We start from the raw sequence: 26,477 nt of genomic DNA on the forward strand, positions 1-26,477 counted from the left end.
AAATGTACTGTTTTAAATAAAGACATACATGATAAATTCTTCACATGGATTACATTCTTACTAATCACTGGTAGTTCAGCTTACCTTGTTAGTAATATCCAAATTACAGTTTGCTTCACAAAGTGCCATTACAATAGGAATATTGCCATCTTTGCAGGCGACATGCAAGGGTGTGTTACCATGACGATCCTGGAAGTTTACATTGCACTGCTTATTGATCAAGGTTTTTACTACTTCCATCTGACATCTTCTTACTGCAAGGTGCAAGGCTATGTGCCCATCCTGCAAGAGGTATTCATAAAAAAACAGATTAGCTTCTGCAAGTGTCTTTTAAGTATATTATATTTATCCATAGCACACTGTTCAGTTTATCGTTTGGCTGAAAAGAGTGTACCGTATATACTCGAGTATAAGCCGACCCGAGTATAAGCCGAGGCCTTAATTTTAACACAAAATACCGGGAAAGCCTATTGACTCGAGTATAAGCCGAGGGTGGGAAATGCATTGGACACAGCCTCCCCAGTATATAGCCAGCCAGCCCCTGCCCCAGTGTATATAGCCAGCCAGCCCCTGCCCCAGTGTATATAGCCAGCCAGCCCCTGCCCCAGTGTATATAGCCTGCCAGCCCCTGCCCCAGTGTATATAGCCTGCCAGCCCCTGCCCCAGTGTATATAGCCTGCCAGCCCCTGCCCCAGTGTATATAGCCTACTGCAGCTGGCGGACAGATCGCACAGAAGATATGCAGGGGTATTTATTTTTTTGACTCGAGTATAAGCCGAGTTTGGGTTTTTCAGCACATTTTTTGTGCTGAAAAACTAGGCTTATACTCGAGTATATAAGGTAATAATCCTAAAAAAAAAAAATCATATAATATATATCAAAAGAAAACTGGTTGTAAATTTGCCTAATTTTTGTGTCGCATTCCCAACTTTCTGAAAAGGTTGCTTGGTGGCATAGCCATCGACCCTCCAGCCGTAATTTTCATTCATATCTACAGTAGTTTTTTTAAACTTCAATTTCATTATGTGCAAATATTTGCCTAAAAGTGTTGGCCATAACATCCGAAATGTACACATCCACAAGTCGAAGTCTGACAGTGGCCTGAATAAGCTAAGAATTCAGATCTAGTAAGGGCTTGTCCACATCATGACCCCTGGAACTGGCTCTTGCCCAAAGTGTAAAATAGCTTCACACAGAATAACTTTCTAGAGATGTTAGCAAAGATTTAATATCTCCATGTTAATCTCAGTCTGATATCTGGAAGTTGTCTATTGTGATCCTCTATAAGTAGTAGTACACATGTTTAAAGAGAACCTGTCACCCCAAACTCCCCCTCCCCCAAGTACACAGATACCTGATATTTAGGATTAATCAAGAACCACAATTTGCTCATAACATAAAATGTTCTAATATTTTTACCAGTTTATGGTCAAACCTAACAACTATAATTTTATAGATAATATGCTGCTAAAAGCACAATGTAAATGCAACTATTTTGCGAGCAGTGGTGGATCTAGGAAAAGGCTGCAAAATTACCCATGACGGCAAAGGGCCACCTCCACAGGATCTGAATTATAAGCACTGCATTGCATTCTGCAGTTCCTCAGTAAGAGCTTGAAGCTGCTGAGATCTGTAGTTTAACCCAGGTGGCATGTAACCGCCTGCATACAGCAGTAATATCCTCCTGAATACAACATTATATTAGCTGAGCTACAGGGAAGACTTAGCTTGTGAAGGTGGTCATTTACAAATGCTATGAATCACAAAACATGGAGAGAAGTGAAACTATTATATTTTAATCTAATCATTTGTCCGGTCACATTATATGAAATACTACTCTGCACGGGAACAAATTGCCAGCATTTACATCCAGCTGCATATTCACATGTAGATTTTAATGTTTTACTGCTAGGGTCGTACAATGAGGAATTGCAGGTTTATAACTGCAGATTAAGTATCTGAGGAGATGGATTTCATGGTCATAAATGGCCCTTGAGCGGCTGTGTGTGTAATTTGTGACAACGGGAATCATTCACCTTGTCTGTTGCATCAAGGACAGCTCCGTGCTCAGTCAAGCATTCCACAATATCATGGTATCCTCTCGCTGAGGCTGTCAGGAGGGGCGTTTCTCCTTCCCTGTTGCGAATGTTAACATTGCAGCCAGCCTGGCACAAGGCTCTTGCCACTGGATAGTAACCATGCCAGGCAGCACAATGGAGAGGGGTCTCTTCTTCCTACAAACCATAAAAAAAAAAAAGTTGATACTGTTTTACCCATCTGACAGAAGTTGGAGGTATATGTAGTGTGTGCTGTGCCTGTATACCCATACAGTTATTCTCTCTGCAACAGAAAGCGGGAGCTGCTGTGATGCTGCTATATGTAGGCACATATTTTACACGCGTCTACACAATTATTCCAGAAATCAGGCAGCACATTATGTTCCGCACATAAAAGCTCTCTTTGACACAACTGGATTGTTTTAAATGCAGCTAGAAAGCTAAGAGACAATTGCGTGGAACATGTTTTGTAAAAAGATCTCCCGTGCTTCTTTCAATGCCACATAAAAGCATCAAGTTTGATTCATAGTGTCTTTGTGTAGAGCAATTTGTAATGGAAATGGCCTGTGTCTCCCACTCACACGGTTCTTAGCTTGTATTCGAGCAGAGATTGACATATGATATCTTGCTTCTGATATAGAAAGTGCTCATTCCCTATAATATCTGAGCAGCAAATTCATCTTATAGACACAAAATGAAACAATTAGTGACAACCTCACAATATAAAGAGAAGGAGTTGTAGGAGGAATGTTGCTCACATATCTTAACCAGCTTTCTTTCTAGTGGACTACATGATAAAAGCTGAAAAACAGCTGAACTGTGGTTATGTCATACAACTGGAAACCTGTTTCATACTAGTTGTTGTTATTTAACCAGTAACCAGAATTCTGCAAGAACCATTTCCATGGTTATCACCGTTAAAGAAAATTTACCATTTGCTTTTATGCATTATGAACCAAACATATCTTGAGAATGCGGTTGTGACACTGATGCAGAAACATATTTTGTTTAATCCCTTAACAAAGTGGTTTTGCTCAGGACCTTGGGAAAGTTGGGTGCAGACTGGCTTCCATACATAAAATAGCTGCCTGAACTGTCCAGGCAGGATTAATCAATCTGACCTGGATACACAGCAGCTGTGGGATGGTGTTGGATTACTTCTGCTTGTCAGGAATAACACAGTGATGACGTATTCTCGGCTTATGCTGGGCAGAACAAGGCTAGAGCAGTGCATAATTAGGGTGAGGAGAGCACCCGAGCAGCCAAAAGAGGGAGAGCCTCAATATCATAATTTTATGATTGTTTTTTCAGCAAAATCATTTAGTTCAGGGATTAAACAAGATATGATTCTGCATCAGTCTAGCTACAGCACTCTCAAGGTATGTTTGGTTCATAATGCATAAAAGCAGATTGTAGATTTCCTTTAAACCAAACTGTGAAACTGAAAAAAGACACATTCATTTCCTATTATGCTGCACTGACGAAATAGCTTCTCCTGGCCTCAAGCTTTTGTACAAGTTCCAAGTTAGGCCAGATGCACACATTGCCATGTATTTGCATGGGCTAATGAAAACGTTTCTGGTTTCCATTCCGTGCGGCAGTGTGATGCACACATTCATGTGATTGAGGCCTTACAGTGTAGAATTTTTGGTACGATCCATCAGGTGTCCAGAAGAACTGCTTCTACATGAAAAAACATCCATTCATAGACACAGAAGGTTTTATGAAGTAGCATAAAGAGGCCAGGGAGACATATGGCTATTGTTGAGGCAGCACACCTATCACCAAATGGTCATACCTGTGGAAGCAAGGGTTGGTTCCCACTATTTAAATAGCTGAAGCCAGTAATGATCAACTTATGTAGCCAAAAAGTTGGTCACTGTGGAATCATGGAAATATATACATTTATTAAAATACCTTCTAAGAATACATACCTTATCTTGAATATCTGGATTGGATCCAATGCTGCACAGGTACTGTATGACCTCCAGGTGCCCATATCTAGCTGCCACATGAAGGGCGGTTTCTCCCGACTAATAAATATATACAGCAAAATATAAGTGGAGGCAGTGAAGAACAGAAGCAGCGTGTAGGACTGCTGAAACTACCAATAATGGAATCTACTATGACAGCTGCTTACTACACAACCTTTACATTATATAGAAGAGAAGGCAATGCTTTTAACAATGACATAAACATTAAACATCTCTAATGGCTTCCATAATTTCCAAATATAGGATCAAAGTACTTAACAATGGGAAAGCTAAATGGAAAACCCTTTTCAAATCACTCTCTACAGAACAGCTGTAAGCATCAAAACAACACTACGCAAATCCTTACAATTGCTAGATATTTTATTTCAATGCACATAGGATCTCTTAGGACAGTGATGGTGAACCTTTTAGACACGGAGTGCCCAGACTACAACCAAAACCCACTTATTTATCCCAAAGTGTCAACATTAAAGTACAATTTAAGCAGAAACTTCTTGTTGTTATAGCTATCACTCATATCAGTATCCTAAGAACATCAATACAGTGGAAAGAAAGGGGGACAAATTCAGGTTCCCCTGAATAGGAAGAATTTTCGGGGCCTGGAGCTGAAGCTACAATGATAATCCAGATCTGCCCACACTTTCCCATTCCTCCTGTAGAATCATGCAGCACTGTCGCTTCAAGATAGCAATGAGCGCAGAAAGTCCTGGGCCTTCTGGGAATCCATGAAGATCCTTTCTGTCCTCTTTGGTGATGGCCTAGGTGCCCACAGACAGGGCTCCGAGTGCCAGTTCTGGCACCCGTACCATAGGTTCACCACCACTGTCTTAGGACCTGACTCAATATCATGTATTACGAGGTACTACTGCACACTTGAAGGAAACAATAAAACATGCTTATGTATGATAAAATCCAGGGATTGTAGAGCAAAGGAACAACCGCCGAGTGAAGAATTGTCTCTCTGATCAGATCATGCTTGGCGGCTGGAGAGGGACTATATAAACTATTATGAACCCACAAAGACTTTACCTTATCTTTGATATCCAGAGGACATCTTTTCTGATGGAGGAATTTTAATGTCTCAACATGACCATGCCGGGAAGCCCAATAAAGTGCGTTGGATCCCGCCTAGGTGAATAAGAAACCATTACCAGCAGTACTAGTATTATTAAGAGAAAGAACTCCCATCTACTATCTGCTAAAATGCATCTATAAAATGTGAACATGAGAATGAAAACCTCACCTTATCCTGCACATCAATATGTGCTCCACGCTTTATTAGCAGTTCCAGCATCTGAATATTTCCACAGCCGGCGGCTATTAATAGTGGAGGGGTGCCATGCTGAAACACAGCAAGAAATAAAATGCTACATTTTACAAAAATAAGAATCATCCGGCAGTATCTTCATAATAACCTTTGTCAACCAATAAACTGTGTTAAATAAAAAGTTGATATTTTTCAATAGAAAATCTATATTTACTAATATAGGGTCTTACATTTCAATAATTTGGGCATTACAACCATTTGTAAGCTGCACTTTACCTTGTTTGGTTGGTTAACATCGTAGTTTGCCAAAGATCCTAGAAGATGCTGTAAACCAGGAACATTGTCATCATTTATAGCATGGATGATGGCCTTCATCACAAAGGAGTCCTCTTCATCCTACAATGCCAAGAGCAGTGAAAGAAACATTATTCTGGTAACGCTTGTAAACAATTTCACAATATTGTAACACAGCACAATCTAGTATTACGGGCTATTAAAATTCCAGTCATATACTGTACATTGTTGGGAATTGGACTGTAGGGGATTAAATACCATAAATCATTTTTACATGTGTATTTCAACATGTAAAACACACATACTATGCACCAAAAGTATGAAGTATACTAACAAACAATGTGTCACTGCTAACATACTGTAAACTTAACAATGCAAAGACACCTATAAATGTATTTTTTCCATGTACTTCTGTTTACGTGACAGGAGAGTATTTGGGATCTGGATTTGTAAGCCGAACAAAAGAGTAAAAAATCTAATGTATACATGCAAGTATAAGTCGAGGTACCTAATTTAATCACAAAAAAACTGGGAAAAGCTATTGGACTTGAGTATAAACCCCATCTCCTTTATTAATGAAATACCATATATACTAATATAAGTCGACCCGAGTATAAGCCGAGGCCCCTAATTTTAACACAAAAACCTGGAAAAACGTATTGACTTGAGTATAAGCCGATGGTGGGAAATGCATGGGTCACAGCCTCCCCCTAGTATATATCCAGCCCCTAGCTCCTGCCCCCGTGTATAGAGTGGGCTAGTTCCTGCCCCCGTGTATAGAGGGGGGCAGTGCCTGCCCCCATGTATAGAGGGGGGCAGTGCCTGCCCCCCAGCATATAGCCAGTGCCTGCCCCCCAGCATATAGCCAGTGCCTGCCCCCCAGCATATAGCCAGTGCCTGCCCCCCAGCATATAGCCAGTGCCTGCCCCCCAGCATATAGCCAGTGCCTGCCCCCCTCCAGCATATAGCCAGTGCCTGCCCCCCTCCAGCATATAGCCAGTGCCTGCCCCCCTACCCCCCGCAGCATATAGCCAGTGCTTGCCCCCCCAGCATATAGCCAGTGCCTGGCCCCCAGTTTATTGCCAGTGCCTGCCACCCGCCGCCACCCCATATATAGGCAGTGCCTTTGCCCCCAGTATGTAGCCAGCAGCTCCCTGCCAAGCCTAAAAAAACCAAAAAGGCCTCTGTACTGTTTGTGACGCCCTTCGCAGTCCCTCTTCTATCTTCAAGAGAACCCACCAGGCAAATGTATGAAAATGACCTGAGAGAAGGCCAATGAATCATTATCATATTCAGCTGTCCAGCTTATTCATGAGTAGGAGGCACAGCCACACCCCAAGTGCTTGACTGATGTGAGGTATAATGTCTCCTCCATGTGCTTCCTGGTGCTGGAGGCCACGCCCCCTGCAGCCTGTGTGTATGAGATACTCCTATACACATGACATCCATAATGATGTGGAACTCCTGCTGCTGGCTCCTCTATGTGCTTTTTGGTGCTGGCGACCACGCCCCCTGCAGTCTGTGTGTGTATAGGAGAGATACAACTGCTCCAGGATGCAGCCATGTTATAGCAGAACTTGTCAGAGTTCATGTGTAGCTGATGTCTGTGTCACACGTGTACGAAAGGACAGCATTTCAGCAGGTAAAGCACAGACACCAGCTATGCTTTACCATACATTACACAAAGACATGATCAGGGGGAGAAGAAGGGAGGGGTAACAGGGGTGATATCACTGCCTCTCTCCATGTGCCCAGCCTCATTTACATAATAAAGAAAAGATGATTTTAGATTGGTTAATGTATGAATTGACTAGATAAAGGCTGGGATGGAATCCTTGTGAGTTGCTCCAACATTTAGTGGTGACAGAAATAGTGACAGAAACCTGATGACAGGTGTCCTTTCAGCTCCGGCTCAGTCTTCAGTCCAATCACACACACCATGTCGTCAGCCGCTTGCCAACATCATAGTGTGTGCCGATGACGGGCGCAACTATGATGTCGGCAAGCGGCTGACCTCAATGGTTTGTGCTATAGGAACAGCACGGGAAGCCAAAGCAGGACCAGCGAGGACCGGCAAGGCGAGCACAGAGGTTTTTTCATTGACTCGAGCATAAGCAGAGTTAGGGTTTTTCAGCACATTTTTTTTGCTTATACTCAAGTATATACGGTACCCAGCAGCCACCCCTCAATAATGATATGCCCAATAATAGGTAGTGAAGAGGCAGTACTCCACATAAAATATGTGGCAAAGGGTAATCCTTTATTCCATGAAAAGCGACGTTTTGGTGAATGTTTACACCTTTTTTAAGCCCCATTGTATTGCTGCCTGATGACATCATAAAGTCAAAGTGTGTACACAGGCAAAGTGCATGGAAACCTGAATCTTGAAAGAGAAGAGGAGCTGCAGGGAATGCTAGAGGTAAGTACTTGATTTCTTTATATCGGGTTGCACCGATACCAGAATTTTTAAAAGAGTTTGAAAAATATGTGATTTATGCACATTGCCGCACTGAGATGGTATCTCACCACAACACTGGCCATACTGGATGCACTGCAAGCAACAGTCTACAGCCAAACACAGGTGCAGGACATGTGATGTGGACATGTGACCAGCAGCCATCTTACGTCCTGTGTCTCCTCCACAGGATCATTGGACTGATTAAAGGGCCAGTAGCATTTTAATTCTTCATTATAGTATATGTCCACAGAATTTTTCTGCTAAGGGAAGCAAAATTTTAAATAATGAATTCCATATTAGCTTATATTTTATTGATGCATTTGAATATGAACCATTAACGCTGAGGCGCTTTTTTGTGCTGTATGAGGGCTTGTTTTCTGCATAACAAATTGCATTTGGATGGTATTTAATATTTAGAATTCCATACAATGTACTGGGGAGGGGGAAAAAAATTCCAAATGCAGTGAAAAAAACCACATTTGTACCATTTTCTTGTGGGCTTGGATTTTATGGCTTTCACTGTGCACCCAAATTACAGGTCTACCTCATTCTTTGGGTCAGTGCGATCACGGGGACACCAAATTTGTATAGGTTTTATGTTTACAAAAAATTAAAACCTTCTTCTGGCGCTAATAACGGTTTCATACTTCGGTGTACGAAGCTGCGCGTGGTGTCCTTTTTTGCACATTTTGATGACGTTTTCAACACTTGTTATCACTTTGATCACTTGTTTAATTTTTTACATTTTTCAAAATGCCAAAAAAGTGGTATTTTGGGCTTTGGGTGTTATTTTCTGTTACGGGGTTAAACACCGGGAATAATAATATAATAATATTATATTTTGATAGATAAGACGATTTGGGGCATGGTTCTTGGGAAAGGGGGTGATTTGAATGTTAAAGTTTTTTTAAATATATATATTTTTTTAAACTTTAAACATTTTTTCAGACCCCATAGGGTACTTTAACCCTAGGTTGTCTGATGGATCCTACCATATACTGCCTTACTATGGCCTTACTACAGTATGGCAGTATATAGGGATCCTCATCATAATTGGGTTGAAACTAGCTTCAGCTTATGGCAATCAATCACCGTCCATACATTACCTCACAGGGGGTGTTGAATCTAATTTAAATGTCTCTGGCAGCTTTCCTAGAGGCATTTACATGGTTAACACCTACAATCGGTGCCAGCACCATCCGTGGGTATTTCCGGTGGGTGTTTGCTGCAACATGCAGCAAGGGGCAGCATGGTGGCTGAGTGGGTAGCACATCTGCCTTGCAGTGCTGGGGTCCTGGGTACAAGTCCCACCCAGGTCAACATCTGCAAAGAGTTTGTATGTTCTCTCTGTGTTTGTGTGGGTTTACTCCGGGTCCTCCGGTTTCCTCCAACACTCCAAAACATACTGGTAGGCTGTTTAGACTGTGAGCCCCATGGAGACAGGAGCAGATTTGGCAAGCTCTGAGCAGCGCTATATAAATACTGAATGTGTGCGCTATATAAATAAAGAATTATTATTTTATTATTAAACGCCCACCTTGTAAGGAGAGGGCTCAGCCCGTTAGCCCTCTCTATACACCTGCAGCAGACATGTGACGTACATCACATATTGGTAAGGGGTTATACTTATTTCTGGAATACTCCTTGACGCTCTAAGTTGCATACAATCCTTCCATTCACAGTAGGTAAATGTATAGAGTAGTGGTTAAGATCACTGTAATTGCTCTGTTAGAGAGTGTAGGCTCGAATCCCGTCTGACCAAAAATAATGGGATAACATTAAATCATTTAGAGACCTTGTGTCAGGGAAATCCCCGAGATGTAAAAAATACCATATATGGCATACATGGACAAATCATGTTACTTTACCGATCGACATATCTATTCAAAAAAACTCCCTCTCCTTAGAGAGGATTCAATTGCAGGAACCAATGCATCAGGATAGTAAGATTGTAAGTGCAAAAGAAAAACAGCAACCTTATCTAGTATTATAATAAAAGTATAAAAAAAAATAACAATTCAAAGAAATTGTAAGAGAAGTCTGATGCTGCACCCGTACGTTCTTATCTGTCATAAGCCATTCTAAGCTTGTTAGTGGTAAAATCAGGCGAAGAAACGGATACCAACAGCCAGGGATTAACACCTGCAAATCCTATCTCACTTCACTGTGGTATGCAGAGACAGAAACGTCTCTGCAAATGTGTTGAGCCATATTCCCTCTAGTTATGACAGCATTGTTGCTCTGTTTCTTTGAAAGAAAAAAATAATGCTAACAGTGCATTTAAATGATGGATGAGGAGAATATTAAAACTTGGGACAACCAGTTGAATAGGAATTCGGAAAGCAGCTACCAAAAGCACCTCTCAGTCTGTAGCACTTTTCTTGTCCAGTATAAGAAAAGCAAACCACTGCTTTGAATGGTTACTATGTAATACTTAGCTTTCTGCAGAAAACACAGACAGACATATTTCCCTAAAATCTGATGGACTTAACAGGGGGAACATAATAACCATTTTATTAAGTAGTGGTTGTGCAACATGAAGAACCTATTTTAATGTTATCAAATTCTTTAATTTTGGTTATTACATCCTTATATATGAAATCTAACTTAACTGCTATTTCCACTCCTCTGATATAAATGCTGGAAAAGTACACAAATCTAAGATGCACTAGATTTATTATGTAGCATTAGTCTCTGTGGTAAATCTGGCACAGTTCACAGTACATCTTACTAAATTTAAGTCATAGACCTATTGAAAGCTGTGGATGTGATTTCTATATGGCTGGCCTAAATGTCAACCTTTGCAGTTGGTTGTGTGCGGTATTGAACCCAACTCAATGTAATGGAGTTCACTTGGATATAACCCATCAAAGCATTAGATGCCCTTTCATCCATCGTCCTGCAAAAGGATCTCCCAGTCCAACTCCTTTTCCGAGGAATATACTGAAGGGGATTGGATTAGGTCAAAAAGTCATGCAATATGTCATGGTCATTATTATATTAAAGAATACATTTTTACAACCACCGTCTGAACCCTTTCGGGCTGAGCGTTGTAGAACATTGGACAGAATATAAAAGACACACAATGGAGAATGCTTTTTCTGTTAAGGTCACTGCTCCATTATGTCTTATTTTTTTCAGTGTTTGCATGTTGTAAGCTCGCTGAAGGTTGGTACAGTTGTTTATCCATTAGGACTGGTAAAGGTGCTGTGCGGACACATATGCTTGGGAAAAAAAAATCAGCGTAAACGCCAGAAACACAGTTTTCTGTGTAAATAACCTTGTCTAGGGCTGGTCATCCAGGATCCAATACTCAACATTATATGCTGAAATTGGAACCATCACATTGAACTAAAACCAACTGAAATCTAAAATAGCTAGAAAAAAAACTACCTTATCATAGAGAATAATTACTTACCAGAGTATCATCACTTCGAGCAATACTCATGTTGCTCCTTGACAAGAATGATCTTGATAATCTTTGGCATAAGGATATTAACCGGACAGATTGCTAGAAAAGAAAATTAATTAATTAATTGAAGGCGCAACTCACATATTGTATAAAAAAGGATCAATTGATATAGGTAGATAGTTGGTTTACACTGTAGATGGCATATAGGCCATATGTACATATAGACATACTTTTACCCATCAAACATGTACGTTAAGTAGAGTCAGACTGATTTCAGTGGTGTGTTACTTGTCACTATCATGTCTTTTTCATGAAATCACAGTGCCCTTCAATGGGAATATTGTGAGCCAGAAGTTCTCTTGATGGTATGGAAAAGCCTTTTATATTTATGAAGTGTAAACTTTAACTACCACATCCCTTTACATATTATTTTAACTGATACATTTGAGGCACTGTGGAGCCTGCTGATAGGATAATATGCAGTGAAATATATTATCCAAGTCAGAGATTCTATTTCATATTCAAGTCATATTCACAAGAATATAATCCAACAACTCAAAAAAGTCACCTGCCCTGCCTGTACCTTTGGTATGTACACAAAATATTTAAAAAATAAAAATTGACCAAGGCACTATTTCATGCCATATTAAGGTGATAGAAGGTATTTACAGAAAACAGACAGACATACTTTCCATTTTCTCCGGGCAGCAAACTTCTTGAATTTCTCCATGTTCACAGCGGAGGCTTTTCTACTCAATGCTTGCTGGGTATCTTTAGGCTGCAACAAGTTTACAAAGCGTAAGAACATACTCATGGGGGGTTCTGCTTAGAGAACCGAGATAGTACGGTAGATGCTTCACAATAGATTTAATCTCACCGCAGTGTATTTGTAAGTAATAAAAGCAGTAAACTTAAAGAATCACTGAACGTAGACCAGGAATGAGAGATTTATCTTCTTTATTTTGTGGCAGCAATGGGACATTAGGGGCAGGAATGTAGGCCAGTTATTACTGCTGCAATAAGCTGTGAGGTAAGATGGAGTTCAGCTTCTCCCAGGATGGGGGTGAAAACAACAATGCCACTTATTAAAATTAACTCCATCAATAACACTGCAACGAACAGTACAAGATGGATACAAGCACTTCCCCGACCTAAGCTCATCTCAGAATGCCGTGTAGTGAATTAGATCACTTCAGTCTTCAGCTGCAGCTTCCTATGCTCACATGTATGTCTGCATATTGAATTGATCTCTAGGATACAGAGCTAAGCTAGAAAAATCATACTTCTGAAATTACTGACACAACTCTGTTCATAAAAAAAATGTATGTTACACACAGTATGCTAGTAGTAAAACATTTTGATCCTGCCGGATTCTCATCAATTCATCATCATTTTTTCAGATTCCTCAATCTCCTAACTTCTAGGAACCTATTCTTCCATTAATTGGGAAATATACAACTATATGGGCTCTTCTTCCTCCTCCTCTGTTCAGCTATGTACCGTCTTTGTACCTTATATGGTGTTTTATACAGTTAACTATTGTTATTTTTGCACCACCTGGTATTTAGAGTTTCTTCACTATACAATAAATATAAAAATCTTTACTGTCCAAAAAAAACCCCCCACACTTTAATGCGCATATACTTCATTGTCATACTCAAGATATTATGGGGTTTAGCTTTGAGATCTCTGCTGGCCTTCATATGCATACTATGAGGTTTTTGAGATATACCTCCATACAGCCTAGTCCAGATGAAAACCTGGAAAACATTGGGGCAGTTTTATAAAAAAGTGTCCTAATGTTAGTGCAGAGCTAGATCAGTGAGTCTTATTCTGCGCCAGATTCATATAAGTGTTTGATGCTGGATGATAAATCTGGTGCAGTAGAAGACTGTCTAGTTGTACTCTGCACCTCATATTAGTTGGCTTACTTTAGGCCAGAAAGTTAGGACACAATTCTGTCGGGTCAGCAGTATTTCTGACTGATTTTTTTTGTGTGAGACCACACCCCTTTGTCAAGATAGTTGTAAACTGCCTAAAACACTTTATAAATGTGGTGCGGACAGTTTTTTGTGAAAACTACGACAGAATTCTGTTGTGGACATTTTAATAAATCTCTCCCTTTATGTGTTACCTGCCTCAAAATCAGTATTATATGAAAACCGTGACAGATGGACCCACTTTAGACATAGCATGTAGTAAAAATAATACAGGCGGTCCCCTACTTAAGGACACCCGACTTACAGACAACCCATAGTTACTGACAGACCCCTCTGACTTCTGGGGAAGGTTTCTGAATGCTTTACTATATTCCCAGACTGCAATAATCAGCTGTAAGGAGTCTGTAATGAAGCTTTATTGATAATCCTTGGTCCCATTACAGCAAAAAATGTTTAAACTCCAATTGTCACTGGGCCCAAAAACTTTTTTGTCTGGATCTACAATTATAAAGTATACAGTTTCGACTTACATACAAATTCAACTTAAGAACAAACCTCCAGACCCTATCTTGTACGTAACCTGGGGACTGCCTGTAATAGCTAAAATCCTCAATTTCAATTCATGTACATTTTTAGACAACAAGAACTAGCCATCCACATACTGCTATGTAACTAAAAGATAGAAATCAATACGGCTCTCACCTTAATCCATGGGTGACTCAAACTATCTGCAATGGTCATTCTCTTCCTAAGAAAAGAAAATAAATCACAGCTTTGCAGGATAATTCTTATTAACAATTAAACTAGTAAGTATGTTCGTAGCATATTCCATTCCCCATAAGTGGTGTTTACATATGAAAATATTTAACTTGTTGCAGATTTATCAGTGCTCACAAGCCAGTTTTCTGGTATAGAAGCACTTCTATAATCCCAAATTCATGAAAGAATGCGAACTTTAATAATTTGCGACCTCCGCGCAATGAGGCCGTTGAGTAGTATGGCCTCCAGTGAAGTGGGTGGGCCACGCCACCATGTGGATACATCAAAAGGCCTATGCCTCCTCAAGTATCTGGCGGGACACTTGGAGGGGAAAGGGGGGGTGGCGACATATATCAAATTCCCCCTATATGTAGTATCACAATTCTTAATATGATACTGATACTTTGCCATAGTAAACCGGTAATTACTCACCGGTAATTGTGTTTCCTTGAACCACGACAGCACCCAACCAGAGAGAGGGATCCGCCCCCAGGGACAGGAAACCCAGACTTCAAATTCTGCGGTACGCCCCATCTCCTTCAGTGGATTACAGAGACTGTATGGGACTTAATGTTCTTGATTAATTCTGACCACCGTGTCATTCAGTATCACTTTCAATGAGAGAATCTCACACCTCTGTGACACACACATAACACTGAACACCCAAGTGTGAAAAAGAATTTACAAGGGAGGGAATAACCAGGGTGCTGTCGTGGTTCAAGGAAACACAATTACCGGTGAGTAATTACCGGTTTCCCCCTCTCACCACGACAGCACCCAACCAGAGAGAATAACATAGATGAAATCCTTAGGGAGGGATAACCGAAGAAAGAACCCTTCGCCCAAAGGAAAGCTCCTGTGCACCTGCTACATCTAGCCTATAGTGCCTATAGAAAGTGTGTGGAGAAGACCAGGTGGCAGCCTGACAAATCTGATTAACCGACACCTCTCTAAATTCTGCCCATGAGGAAGAAACTGCTCTAGTGGAATGGGCTTTTAGACCTTCTGGTATCGGCTGACCGGCTGCTAAATAAGCGGAGCTAATGGCTTGCCTAATCCATCTAGCTATAACTACCGCTGAGGCCTTCTGCCCCCTATTCTTGCCACCAAAAAGAACAAAAAGACTATCAGATTTTCTCCAATCTCTAGTCCTATCCAAATAAAGCTCAATGGCCCTCTTAACATCCAACTTGTTAAACTCTCTCTCCCTATCCGTAGAAGGGTTACTACAGAAGGATGGGAGCCTGATCTCCTGGGATCTATGGAATCTAGAGACTACCTTTGGTAAAAAGGCCGGGTCTGTCATCAGAACTACCCTGTCATCCAAGATCTTGAGAAAAGGCGCTCTACATGACAGAGACGATATCTCTCCAACCCTACGGGCTGAAGTGATAGCTACCAAAAATACAACTTTAATGGTCAGCCATTTTAGTGAACAAGACTCCAGGGGCTCAAAAGGGTCTCTTATCAGATAATTTAATACCAGAGTGAGGTCCCAGGGGGGCACCGTACATCTCCTAAAGGGGGTCATACGAGATGCCGCTTTTATGAACCGAGATATCCAGGGATGAGAGGCTAAAGGAGACTCAAACAGGGAGCTAAGAGCAGAGATCTGAACTTTAAGGGTGGCAGGTTTTAGGCCCTTATCTAATCCTGCTTGCAGGAAATCTAATATCTTAGCTATATTTGGATGAGCTAAGTCTATTTTATCTGGGGCACAAAAATCTGAGAATACTCTCCAGACCCTGAAATAGATTTTAGAGGTAACTACTTTTCTACTCTTCTGCAGGGTTGTAATTACCTTGTCCGAGAGGCCTTTTTCCCTCAAGATGCGCCTCTCAAATTCCAGGCCGTCAGATGGAGGTTCGTAATCTGCGGGTGGAATACTGGGCCCTGGGAGAGGAGATCGTGACTCTCTGGGAGGATCCAAGGGTCTGATATCGATAGCTCTCTCAATACTGAGAACCATGCCCTCCTGGGCCAGAAGGGGGCTATAAGAATAACTCTGGCTTGGTCTTGCCGTATCTTCTTCAGAACCCTTGGAAGAATAGACAGGGGTGGAAATGCATATGCTAGGCTGAAGTTCCACCTGATTGAGAAGGCATCCAGACTTAAAGATCGGTCTCTCGGGTCTAGGGAGCAGAAGAGCCTGACCTGTCTGTTCTTTCTTGTGGCGAATAAATCCACTTCTGGTTGACCCCAAAGCCTGGTTATCTTGGAGAACACCCTCCGATTCAGGGACCACTCTCCTTGACGTAAGAGATGACGACTTAGGAAGTCTGCCTGCAGGTTGTCCTTGCCCCTTATATGAACCGCCGATATTGATCTTAGATTGGCTTCCGCTAGTTCTAGAATCTGATGCGAGAGGTTCATTAAGGACCCGCTTCGGGTACCTCCCTGGCGATTCACGAACGCCACCGCTGTGACATTGTCCGAGGCAATCTTCAGGTCTGTCCCCCGAATCATCGGCAGAGCTTGTCTGATCGCCTGCAGGATGGCCTCTAGTTCTCTGTGATTTGAGGACTTTTTCCTGGATTCTTCGTTCCATGATCCCTGGAATAAGAGGCCCCTGACCTGGGCTCCCCAACCCGTAGAGCTTGCATCCGTAATTATGGATAGAGGGTTCTCCTCTCTCCAAGGCCGGCCTGCCTGGAGGTTCTCCTCTCTTAGCCACCATCTCAGAGAATCCAGGATCTGTTGAGGAAGTGTAATCCTCTGGTCCAAGGAGGACTGGTCCCCCCTCCAGTTCTCCAACATGAAGAGCTGTAAGGGCCTTGCGTGATACATCGCCCAAGACACCGCTGGGATTGCCGCTGTAAAGAGACCCAGAGTCCTCATAATGTCCCTTATGGAAGGGGATGGCTGTCTGTACAGCCTCTCCACCGAGGTTACTATCTTCACCACCTTGTCCTGAGGAAGGAAAGATCTCTGCTGAGTGGAATCTAATGTGATGCCGAGAAATATCTTTGATCTGGCCGGAGTGAGGGAGGACTTCTTCAGATTTACCATCCAGCCCAGGCGATGTAGGATCTTCATCACCACCTTTATTAAGATCTGCAACTCTTCTACCGAACCTGCTATCAGCAGGAAGTCGTCCAGATATGGCACAAAGATGCCCTGATATTTCCGTATGTAGGCTCCCACCTCCGATATTAGTTTTGTGAAAACTCTCGGTGCTATCGCCACTCCAAAGGGCAGAGCCCTGAATTGGAAGTGCTCTATCTTGCCGTCCATCCTCACCGCCACTCTCAGGAATCTCTGACTGTCCGGATGAATAGGGACGTGGTAATAGGCATCCGCTAAGTCTATGGAAGCCATAAAACAATCCTGAAAGAGCAGGTTTACGGTTGACCTTATCGATTCCATCTTGAACTTTTCCACTTTTAGGTAGCAGTTTAGTGGTTTTAAATTTATAATGGTCCGGAATGTTCCGTCCGGTTTCTTTATAAGGAACAGGGTTGAATAAAATCCTGTCCCTCGATCCTGCAGTGGCACCTGCCGTAGCACCTCCTTTTCCAATAGGGATCTTACTTCGGTCTCTAGAGCCTGTCTTTCTGCTCTTCCGGCCACTGAGGTTATCTTGAAACGCTGTGGGGGAGGGGATAGAAAAGGTAATTTTAGGCCATCTTGTATGATCCCCAAAATCCACTTGCTCCCTGAAATCTTGCTCCACTCCGCCTTGAACAGGGAGAGCCTTCCCCCCACAGGACCCCTGGCGTCATTGCTGACCGGGACGTTTACTGGAATCCTGAGGCCGGGAAAACATGAATCCCTTAGACCTCCTAGAGGGTCGCCACCCCTCCTTCTTGTCTCCGGATCTCTGAGGAGATCTAAATCGTCGTGAGGGGCGAAAAAACTTCCTCTCTTGAGGCCTTGTACTAGGAAAACCTCTCTTCCTGTCAGCTGCCTTTTCCAAGATGCTGTCTAGTGCAGACCCAAACAAGAATTCCCCTTCACAAGGAATACTACATAGATGACTTTTAGATGGGAGGTCACCTGTCCAGTTCTTCAGCCATAAGGCTCTTCTGGCAGAATTAGATAAGGCTACCGATCTTGCCGATAACCTTAAGGCGTCCACCGAGGCATCGGCTAAGAAGGCAGAGGCCTTCTGTGCAGTGGTAACCTCCGAGATGAGATGTGACCTGGATGCACCAGCCTTAATCTTCTCCTCTAGCTGGGAAAGCCACACAAAAAGAGACCTAGAAACGCATGTAGCTGCGACATTGGGTTTGAATGCGCCCGCTGCTGCCTCCCAGGAACGCCTTAAGAAGCCATCTGCCTTCTTATCCATAGGATCTTTAAGCACACCTGAATCCTCCACTGGAAGCGCACTCTTTCTAGACACTTTAGACACGGCAACATCTACTTTTGGCGCCTTGTCCCAAATCTCTGTCTCCTTCTCAGGAAAGGGATACTTCCGCTTCATAGCTCTAGGGATAAAAACCTTCTTGTCTGCCTTGCGCCATTCTGCCTGGATAAGGGAGGAAATATTCTCATGGATAGGAAAAACCTTTCTCTTCTTTTCTCCTAGACCCTGGAACATAACGTCTGTTACAGAGCGTTCTTCTTTTTCATCTTCTAACTCCATAGTTGATCTTACTAATTTTACTAGATGATCAATATCCTCTATAGGAAACAGGGGTCTGCCTGACCTGTCCTCCTCCTCTGACTCAGATGATTCTCCCGAACTAGGGCCAGAATCTTCAAGTTGCCTGGAAGTGCCTGGGGAATTCTCTGACCTGAGGGATCTCCTTATTTCTTGCACAGAACTACGCACCTCCTGCTGGATTAGCATACGCATGGATTCAAACAAGGTAGACTGCTCTTGTGCTAACAGGCGCTGAACACACTGGTCACAGTTAGGTTTTAAATAAGAGTCAGGCAGATTATCTCCACAGATTCTACATGCATGATGTTTAGACTTTACAGTGGCTTTCCCCTTACGAGATTCTTCCCTCTAAAATAAGAATCACATAAGACATCATCAGAACCAGTTTAAAGGCATGGTAAGGCCACACTCACCAATCAGCGGACTATCCCCCTACTCAAACTTTACCGTAGCGGTGTCCACCGACTCTCTACCACCTTCATTGGAACTCATCCTATTCAGTGGTGAGGATACAGCTCCGTTTCCATCCACGACTGGAGCAACTCCTGTGGCTGGCTGTGGGTGCTAGAAACAACACACAGGACTCCTGTGTGGGATCTCCTTTTAAAATTACCGCGTCTGACGTCATCTCCCATGTGGACGCTGGGCGGCGCGTCACTTCCGGTCCTCACCGGAAGTGGAGTCGGCGCCATTTTGGGGAAGACCATCGCAGAGGAAGAGGCCAGCGCTCAGCCGCCCTTCCACACACACGCCTCCACTCCGGATCGGAGGCGTGCCGGAGTCCGCCCGCACCCACAGACTGCGCTGCACCTCGCAGCATTCACTTCTCCACCGCCGCCGAGTGACCACCCTCCGGTAAGCCTCGGCGGGGGACCTGTGCAGCCACCTGGGGGTACCTGGGACTCCCATTCCCCCCTTTCACCGCGACTCCTGAGCCTCACCGAGACTCACTGGATCCCCCGTCAGGGACAGGAAACCACTGAAGGAGATGGGGCGTACCGCAGAATTTGAAGTCTGGGTTTCCTGTCCCTGGGGGCGGATCCCTCTCTCTGGTTGGGTGCTGTCGTGGTGAGAGGGGGAAAAATTCTTTTAAGGGGTTTTGCATGTTTTGCAAGACGAACATTAGTTTTTACAAGCTAGCATTTAATTAATATTGAATTAACAGTTGACTACATTAATAAAGCAATTGCACTTTTTTCAATGCACATCACATTTGCAAATCGCTGTACTGTGTAAGGGATGTACATTTTTTTATTAATTAAATATTGATCCTAATTGCAGATATCCAGAACACAGTTCTGGTGTCCTTCTAAAGAAGAAGAAAATATCCACTTTTGCACCAGGATTGTGTTTCAATAAAGTTGAAGTATAAAATGTGATTTTTATGTATAGCTTTCCATACTCGACTATAACTTGAACAGTGGATCTCAGTGGTTCGGTGAAACCTAGAAGGATAATCCTGATGGGATATTAAAGGAGAGCTTCAGAAGAAATATCCGTGAATCCCCCTCCAGCCTGTCAGCTGAAGGCAGTATTTAGAAGGAGCTGCAGGGAGACAAAGCTGATGGCTTTAAAAGTACTCGCACCTGTAGCTGAATGACAAGGGTGACTTATTGTTGCCGTACATATTTTGCTACTTTTTAATAGGAAAATGTCAAAGAAAAACTATTTTCTTCACATTTTTAGTCATTTATGTTAATTCTATAAAGAAATAACATTAAATACAACTATTCTATGAAGTTAAAGTCTTATTTATGAAGTAAAAAATAATTATGATCTAAAAATCTGTCCCAACTGAAAAAATAGATGTGGGCATTAAGGCATCAAAGACCCTTGGTCTTGAAAAAAAGGAGGACAATGTATTAGCAGATATTGGAGATATTTTTTGCATGAGTGTATTGGTCATTTTGACCAGCAGTCCATGCACAAGTCACAGGTCCAAATCTCATCGCAAAGCAAATCAAATAAAATACTGTTAAATAATTTTACAATAGATTTGGTGTCATGGGTGAAAGAGGATGGGGATTGAGCCTGTATAGTTAGGTTATAGAATTCATCACAGGGTTTTCCTTTATGATGTGAACTTGCCTAGGGAATCCTCTATGTTTTAACATTAAACACATACAGTAAAAACTATTAGGCAGTATTATTATAGCTGAACTGACATGGTTTTTTAAAGAGAACATTTTCCAGTTCAAAAGATCTGCAACGTATTAGGCCTCTTATCCACAAACCGTGTTGAAAATCACTTGACTTGGCTTAGTGAAAATTGTGCAAGTTTGATCAGATTTGATCAGATTGGGGAGCGGTGATCGGTTGCCATGACAGCCTTGGGTCTTCGCCTGACTTGAGGCTGTCTGGTTTCTGCAGTTTCGTTACAATGAGCCAGTGGCTAAAAATGCCATATACTGCAATACATTAGTATTGCAGTATATGGTAGAAATAATCAGACCCTCTAGGTTTAAAGTACCCTAGAGGGTATAAAAAAATAGTAAATTAAAAATTAAAAATAAAGAACCCCCTAAAAATTCAAGTCACCCCCCCTTCTCCCAGAACTGATATAAAACGTAATATACAGTAAAAATCAAACATATTAGGTATCACCGCATCTCAAAACGCCCAATCTAACAAAATTGGTTATTGCCAATGGTGAACCACATAATGGAAAATAGCCCCCCCAAATGTCCGAATATTAAATAAAATTACATTAAAAATTACATAAATAGAGGATCAAAAGGTTTTACAGTTCTCAAAATGGTAGCAATGAAATGTCAGCTCATTTTGCAAAAATTACACCTCACACAGCAAAATATGAAAAAGTCATTAGTGTAAAAAAAAAAAAAAGATGGCAAAAAAAAATTTTCCGTACACATTCGTTTAATTTTTTAAAATGTATTTTAAACACAATAAAACTTATATAAATTTGGTATCAACGTGATAGTACCGAAAAATAAAATAAGCCCTCACACAGCTTATGAGTGAAAAAAACCTTGGGGTTGAATAAAACGAAAACAAACAGAACTTACTTTGGGTCCTTGACAAGAAGCCGTTGTATAAAATCTTTGGCCAGATCACTTGTGCTGCTAAAAAACTCATCTTCAAATTCATAACTAACAGCAGATATATTGGCCAAAGTCTCTTGTTTCGTCTCCCCGAGAAATGGAGAAGCACCACTCAACCTGAAAAAAGCAGACGCAGATTATAATCACTTTTCCACTGCGTATGACTGTACTAAAAAAACTAAGAAAACAAAAACTAAAAACAAACCAACAAACAAACACAAAACAACCCCAAAAAAACAAGATACTTACAGAATATATGTTATTACTCCAATACTCCTACAAAAAAACATGGCAACAATTAGCTTATACAGAAGCCACCCATTGCTCATCTTTTATCTAACACATCACAAGCAACATCCCAGTTGTTTTATTTGCAATTTCCCGCATACCGGTGTACTGCATTCTGGATTTTTCTAAGAGGCTCCAGCCTCCTAGTAAATCTGAAGATGGGTTTGGGTGCCATAATGAAATCTCCGGCCCCTCATGACCCACGAATTGCAATTTGTTTTCATGCCTTATCCGCCATGCAATAACAATATCATGTAGGATCTGTTCCCTGGATCTAACATGCTACACTGATTCATAAGAGTCAGCATGACAATTCCTCTGCAAATCATCCAATTCAACTTTAAATATCCATTTAAAATTTTTACTAGGTTGCAATATGTAAATTTTAAGCAGTAATAGTGTGTATTGCAATAGGAGGTAAGGTATTTTTTTTGCTTGTACAGTATAGCTGTATTCTAAGTGCCCATATTTATCCAAAAGTATTTTTGACCCACATCTACTCCTCCTGACTTCCGCATATAAATGCACCCTTGGTTTTGCTTCTATATTACAACTCCTTGGTACCATCTTTTCCCTTAGCAGTATAAATGATTAAGCATGTTAAAGGGAACCTGTCACAAGCGGGATGCCTGTTAAACCCCTAAATGCTGTCCAGGGATGTCCTTATAACGCTGGTGTGCTGGCCGCATGCTGAAATATCACCTTATATATTCCAAGTCATCTACTAGTCAGGGGGTGGGTTTTGGGGTTGACTATTCAAATGTACACCCAGCCTCCAGCCAGGTGCATCATCAAAACTCTGCCTTCATTTCCCTTTTCAGGTGATTTCTGCCCTGCCTGCGATCTCGTCTGAAATTTCAGACATGCGCAGTGTGTTTAGCATCTCCTCTCCGGCCCTGCGCATATCCGGAGGGAGAAACGCGCACAGCACATGCGCCACAGGCCAACCCCATTTGGTAAATTTCTCAGGCATTATGCTACAGATAAAAAAGCCACAGCTACAGATAAATTAGCCACTAATTGTGCAAGTTCTCCCACTTAAAAAGAGAGGGGTAGACCTCAACTATGAGTGACAAAATGTGAAAACAAATCACATGATTTTTAAAGAATTTATATGCTGGAAAATAAATATTTTGTCAACAACAAAAGTTCATCTCAATACTTTGCTATACATCCTTTGTTGGCAATGAGGTCAGCTTTTTGTAAGTCTTCACATGGTTGGCACACACTGGTACCAAGGATCCCGCGGCCGCATTTCCGCCGGGTTTTCCTACTTTTCAGGGATCACGTCGCCAGGACAGGCATTTAGAAGGGGATTGTGTCTCATGCGATCGGATTCTGGCACATCGGCGCTGGCTTTCATGAGACAGAAATGGGGGGGTGGAGGGGGGAGCCGTTGGACGATCCGACGAATTCGGACTGAGCGCGGGATTTAACATTTAAATAGTGTCGCAAGACATACACTAGGAAGAATAAGGTGAACTCCGGCAGACCTGAGTGGGGAGCAACACATGCAGGAAACCGGGCGGACGATCTTAGTGAATCGCGCCGGAGTCCATGATTATCGGACAACGCACAGCGCGGATTGCGACAGTAGTAAATGTGCCCCACTGTTGGTATATTGGCCTATTCCTCTATGCAGATCTTCTCTAGAGCAGTCATTTTTTTGGGTTGTCGCTTGGCAACACAGACTTTCAATTCCTTCTAAAAGTTTCCTATGAGGTTGAGATCTGGAGACAGGCTAGGCCAGTGATGGCAAACCTTTTGGAGACAGAGTGCCCAAGCTACAACTAAAACCTACTTTTATGTCGCAAAGTGCCAACATGACAATTTAAGCAGTAACTTATTGATCCCTGCTGTATGACAGATTATAATCGTATTGGCGTCCTGAGTTCACCAATACAATAGATAGATGGAAATTTGAATATTTGCTTCCCTCCAGGGTCCCCTGAAGAGGCAGAATCAGGGGACCCAGAGCAGGAACTCCAATGACAATCCATCTCTATCCACACCTTCTTGCTCCTCCTGTAGTCCTGGCAGCCAAGAAATCACTTTAAAATAGCACTAAGCATGACAGGTCCTGGGCTGTATTGTATCAGAGGAGAAAGCCTTGAGTCCTAGCTGGCAAACTCTGTGTTGGGGTGAAGGCCTGGGTGCCCACAGAAAGGGCTCCGAGTGCCAACTTTGGCACCCGTGCCATAGGTTCGCCACCACTGGGCTAGGCCAATCCAGGACATTGAAATGCTTCTTACAAAGCTGCTCCTTCATTGCCCTGGCAGTGTGCTTAGGATCATGGTCATGCTGATAGAAGAAAAATCTTACAAAACATGGCCTCATTCATTCTTTCATGTACACAGATGAGTGGTCCTGGTCCCTTTGAAGAACAACAGCCACAAAGCAAGATGTTGCCACCCCCCATGCTTCACAGTAAGTATGGTGTTTTTTGGATGCAACTCAGTATTCACTCCCCTCCAAACATGACAAATTGTGTTAATACCAAACAGTTCTACTTAGTATTCACCTGACCATATGAAATTCCGCCAATACTCTTCTAAAAAATCCAAATCTCTAGCCAATTTCAGACGGGCTTGGATATGTTCCGTCTTTTACAGTGGGATATATCTGGTGCTGCAGGATCTGAGTCCCTGGTGGCATAGAGTGTTACTCCCTGTAGCATCTGTTACTTTGGTTCCACCCTTCTTCAGGTCATTCACTTTGACCCCAGTGTGATTCTGGGATTTTTGCTCACCGAACTTGTGATCATTTTGAGCCCACAGTGTGAGATCTTGCGTGGAGCCCCTGATCGAGGCAGATTATTACTGGTCTTGTATGTCTTCCTTTATCTAATTATTGCTCCTACAGTTGTTTTCTTCACACCTAGTTGCCTATTCCAGATTCAGTCTGGAATAGGTGCTGGGCTACAATTTTATTTCTGGTGTCCTTCATACCTCACTATGGTGAAGACCAAAGAGCTGTTGGAGTGTGACTGTTTGATGTTCTGGATAGGTGTCTTATACTGATAACAAGTAGAAACAAGAGCCATTACTACAGGTAATGAGTGGAGGGCAGAGGAGCCCCTTAAAGAAGAAGTTACAGGTCTGTGAGAGCAAGAAATCTTGCTTGTTTGTAGGTGACCAAATACTTATTTTCCACCATAAATTGCAAATAATTTTTTTAAAAAATCAGACAATATGATTTTATGGATTTGTTTTCACATTTTGTCCCTCATACTTGAGGTCTAACTATGATGCCTCTTTTTAAGTGGGAGAACGTGCACACTTTGTGACATGACAGAACACCTTGTTCCTCAGGCAGTGCCTTTTCCACAACTACAGCGTTTGACTGATCTATCTGCATTGCTCTATGATGCATAGTGGATACTGAAGTGTTGTTTAGTTGACTTACCACATATCAGACTCCAGTCCAAGGGGCTCATAGTTTACAATTTCTGGAGCTGTCAGAATAAAGCACAATTCCAAAGATAAACTTCTTTATTCGTTAAAAAAAAAAAACTAATAAACAAATTAAGAGTAAAAAATTAGCACTTACCAACGAATTCAGGAGTTCCAAATATATTTTTAAATTCGTTGCCAGTATCGATTTTGTGAGCCAGACCGAAATCAATGATCTTAATACGAGGCTTGGGGGAATTCCTGTCCAGCAACATGATGTTTTCCGGCTAGGCAGAAACAAGTGTTAGTCAGTAAAGAATTAAAAAATGACTAACTATATGCTTGCCCTGTATAGATCCTGGCACAGGGGGTACTATCAGTTTTAGCAACATTTAACATCCACAATGTCATGAACTGTGGGTGCTTGTATGTCTACAGTACCTTGAGATCAAAGTGAGCAATCTGCAGAGAGTGAAGGTAATTGACGCCATTCAAGATTTGTTTGAGAAACTCTGTGGCCTCCTCTTCTGTCAAGGATTCTTTCTCAGCAAGAAAGTCAAATAGCTCTCCACCTGCAACACTGGAAACAGGTCATAATTATAAGTTATAACAGGATATCAGAGAAATATATAAAACCAATAAATATGACATGAACTGTCAGCATTGATAAAAATAATCAATACATAGAATGCCATAAAAACAAGTTACATAGATTACAAAAATCAATGCTGTAATATTGCAAAAGACAAAATCGGATCTGAAAATATGTTTATAAGAAGCTGGTAGGGATAGCAGTCCTCTCTGAATGAGGACTATTGACATACAATGAAACATGGAAGGTTTACTGTTTAAATATCACCTTTCAGATGCATGGCAGAGAATATTCAGATGCAGTAATTTTTGCAACAAATTTCAAGTGTGAACGCTAACACAGACACACTGGGG

The 26,477-nt window shown here is 41.9% G+C and overlaps 1 protein-coding gene across 1 annotated transcript in view; it reads right to left on the minus strand.

Annotated features, from left to right (window-relative positions):
• Positions 1 to 26,477, minus strand: part of DAPK1 (death associated protein kinase 1) — a 117,409-nt gene that overhangs the window by 19,242 nt on the left and 71,690 nt on the right. Inside the window, exons 4-17 of the mRNA XM_072150850.1 lie at positions 25,974 to 26,112; positions 25,690 to 25,819; positions 25,546 to 25,594; positions 22,102 to 22,128; positions 21,817 to 21,969; positions 14,125 to 14,170; positions 12,171 to 12,260; positions 11,489 to 11,581; positions 5,595 to 5,714; positions 5,295 to 5,393; positions 5,081 to 5,179; positions 3,992 to 4,090; positions 2,037 to 2,234; positions 85 to 282 (exon numbers count right to left, since the gene is read on the minus strand). Of these exons, the coding sequence (XP_072006951.1) occupies positions 85 to 282; positions 2,037 to 2,234; positions 3,992 to 4,090; positions 5,081 to 5,179; positions 5,295 to 5,393; positions 5,595 to 5,714; positions 11,489 to 11,581; positions 12,171 to 12,260; positions 14,125 to 14,170; positions 21,817 to 21,969; positions 22,102 to 22,128; positions 25,546 to 25,594; positions 25,690 to 25,819; positions 25,974 to 26,112 (1,540 nt within the window). The remainder of the gene's footprint in view (positions 1 to 84; positions 283 to 2,036; positions 2,235 to 3,991; positions 4,091 to 5,080; positions 5,180 to 5,294; positions 5,394 to 5,594; positions 5,715 to 11,488; positions 11,582 to 12,170; positions 12,261 to 14,124; positions 14,171 to 21,816; positions 21,970 to 22,101; positions 22,129 to 25,545; positions 25,595 to 25,689; positions 25,820 to 25,973; positions 26,113 to 26,477) is intronic.

The sequence above is a fragment of the Engystomops pustulosus genome, chromosome 1 (assembly GCF_040894005.1).
Source record: "Engystomops pustulosus chromosome 1, aEngPut4.maternal, whole genome shotgun sequence".
In the NCBI taxonomy this organism is placed as follows: domain Eukaryota; kingdom Metazoa; phylum Chordata; class Amphibia; order Anura; family Leptodactylidae; genus Engystomops; species Engystomops pustulosus.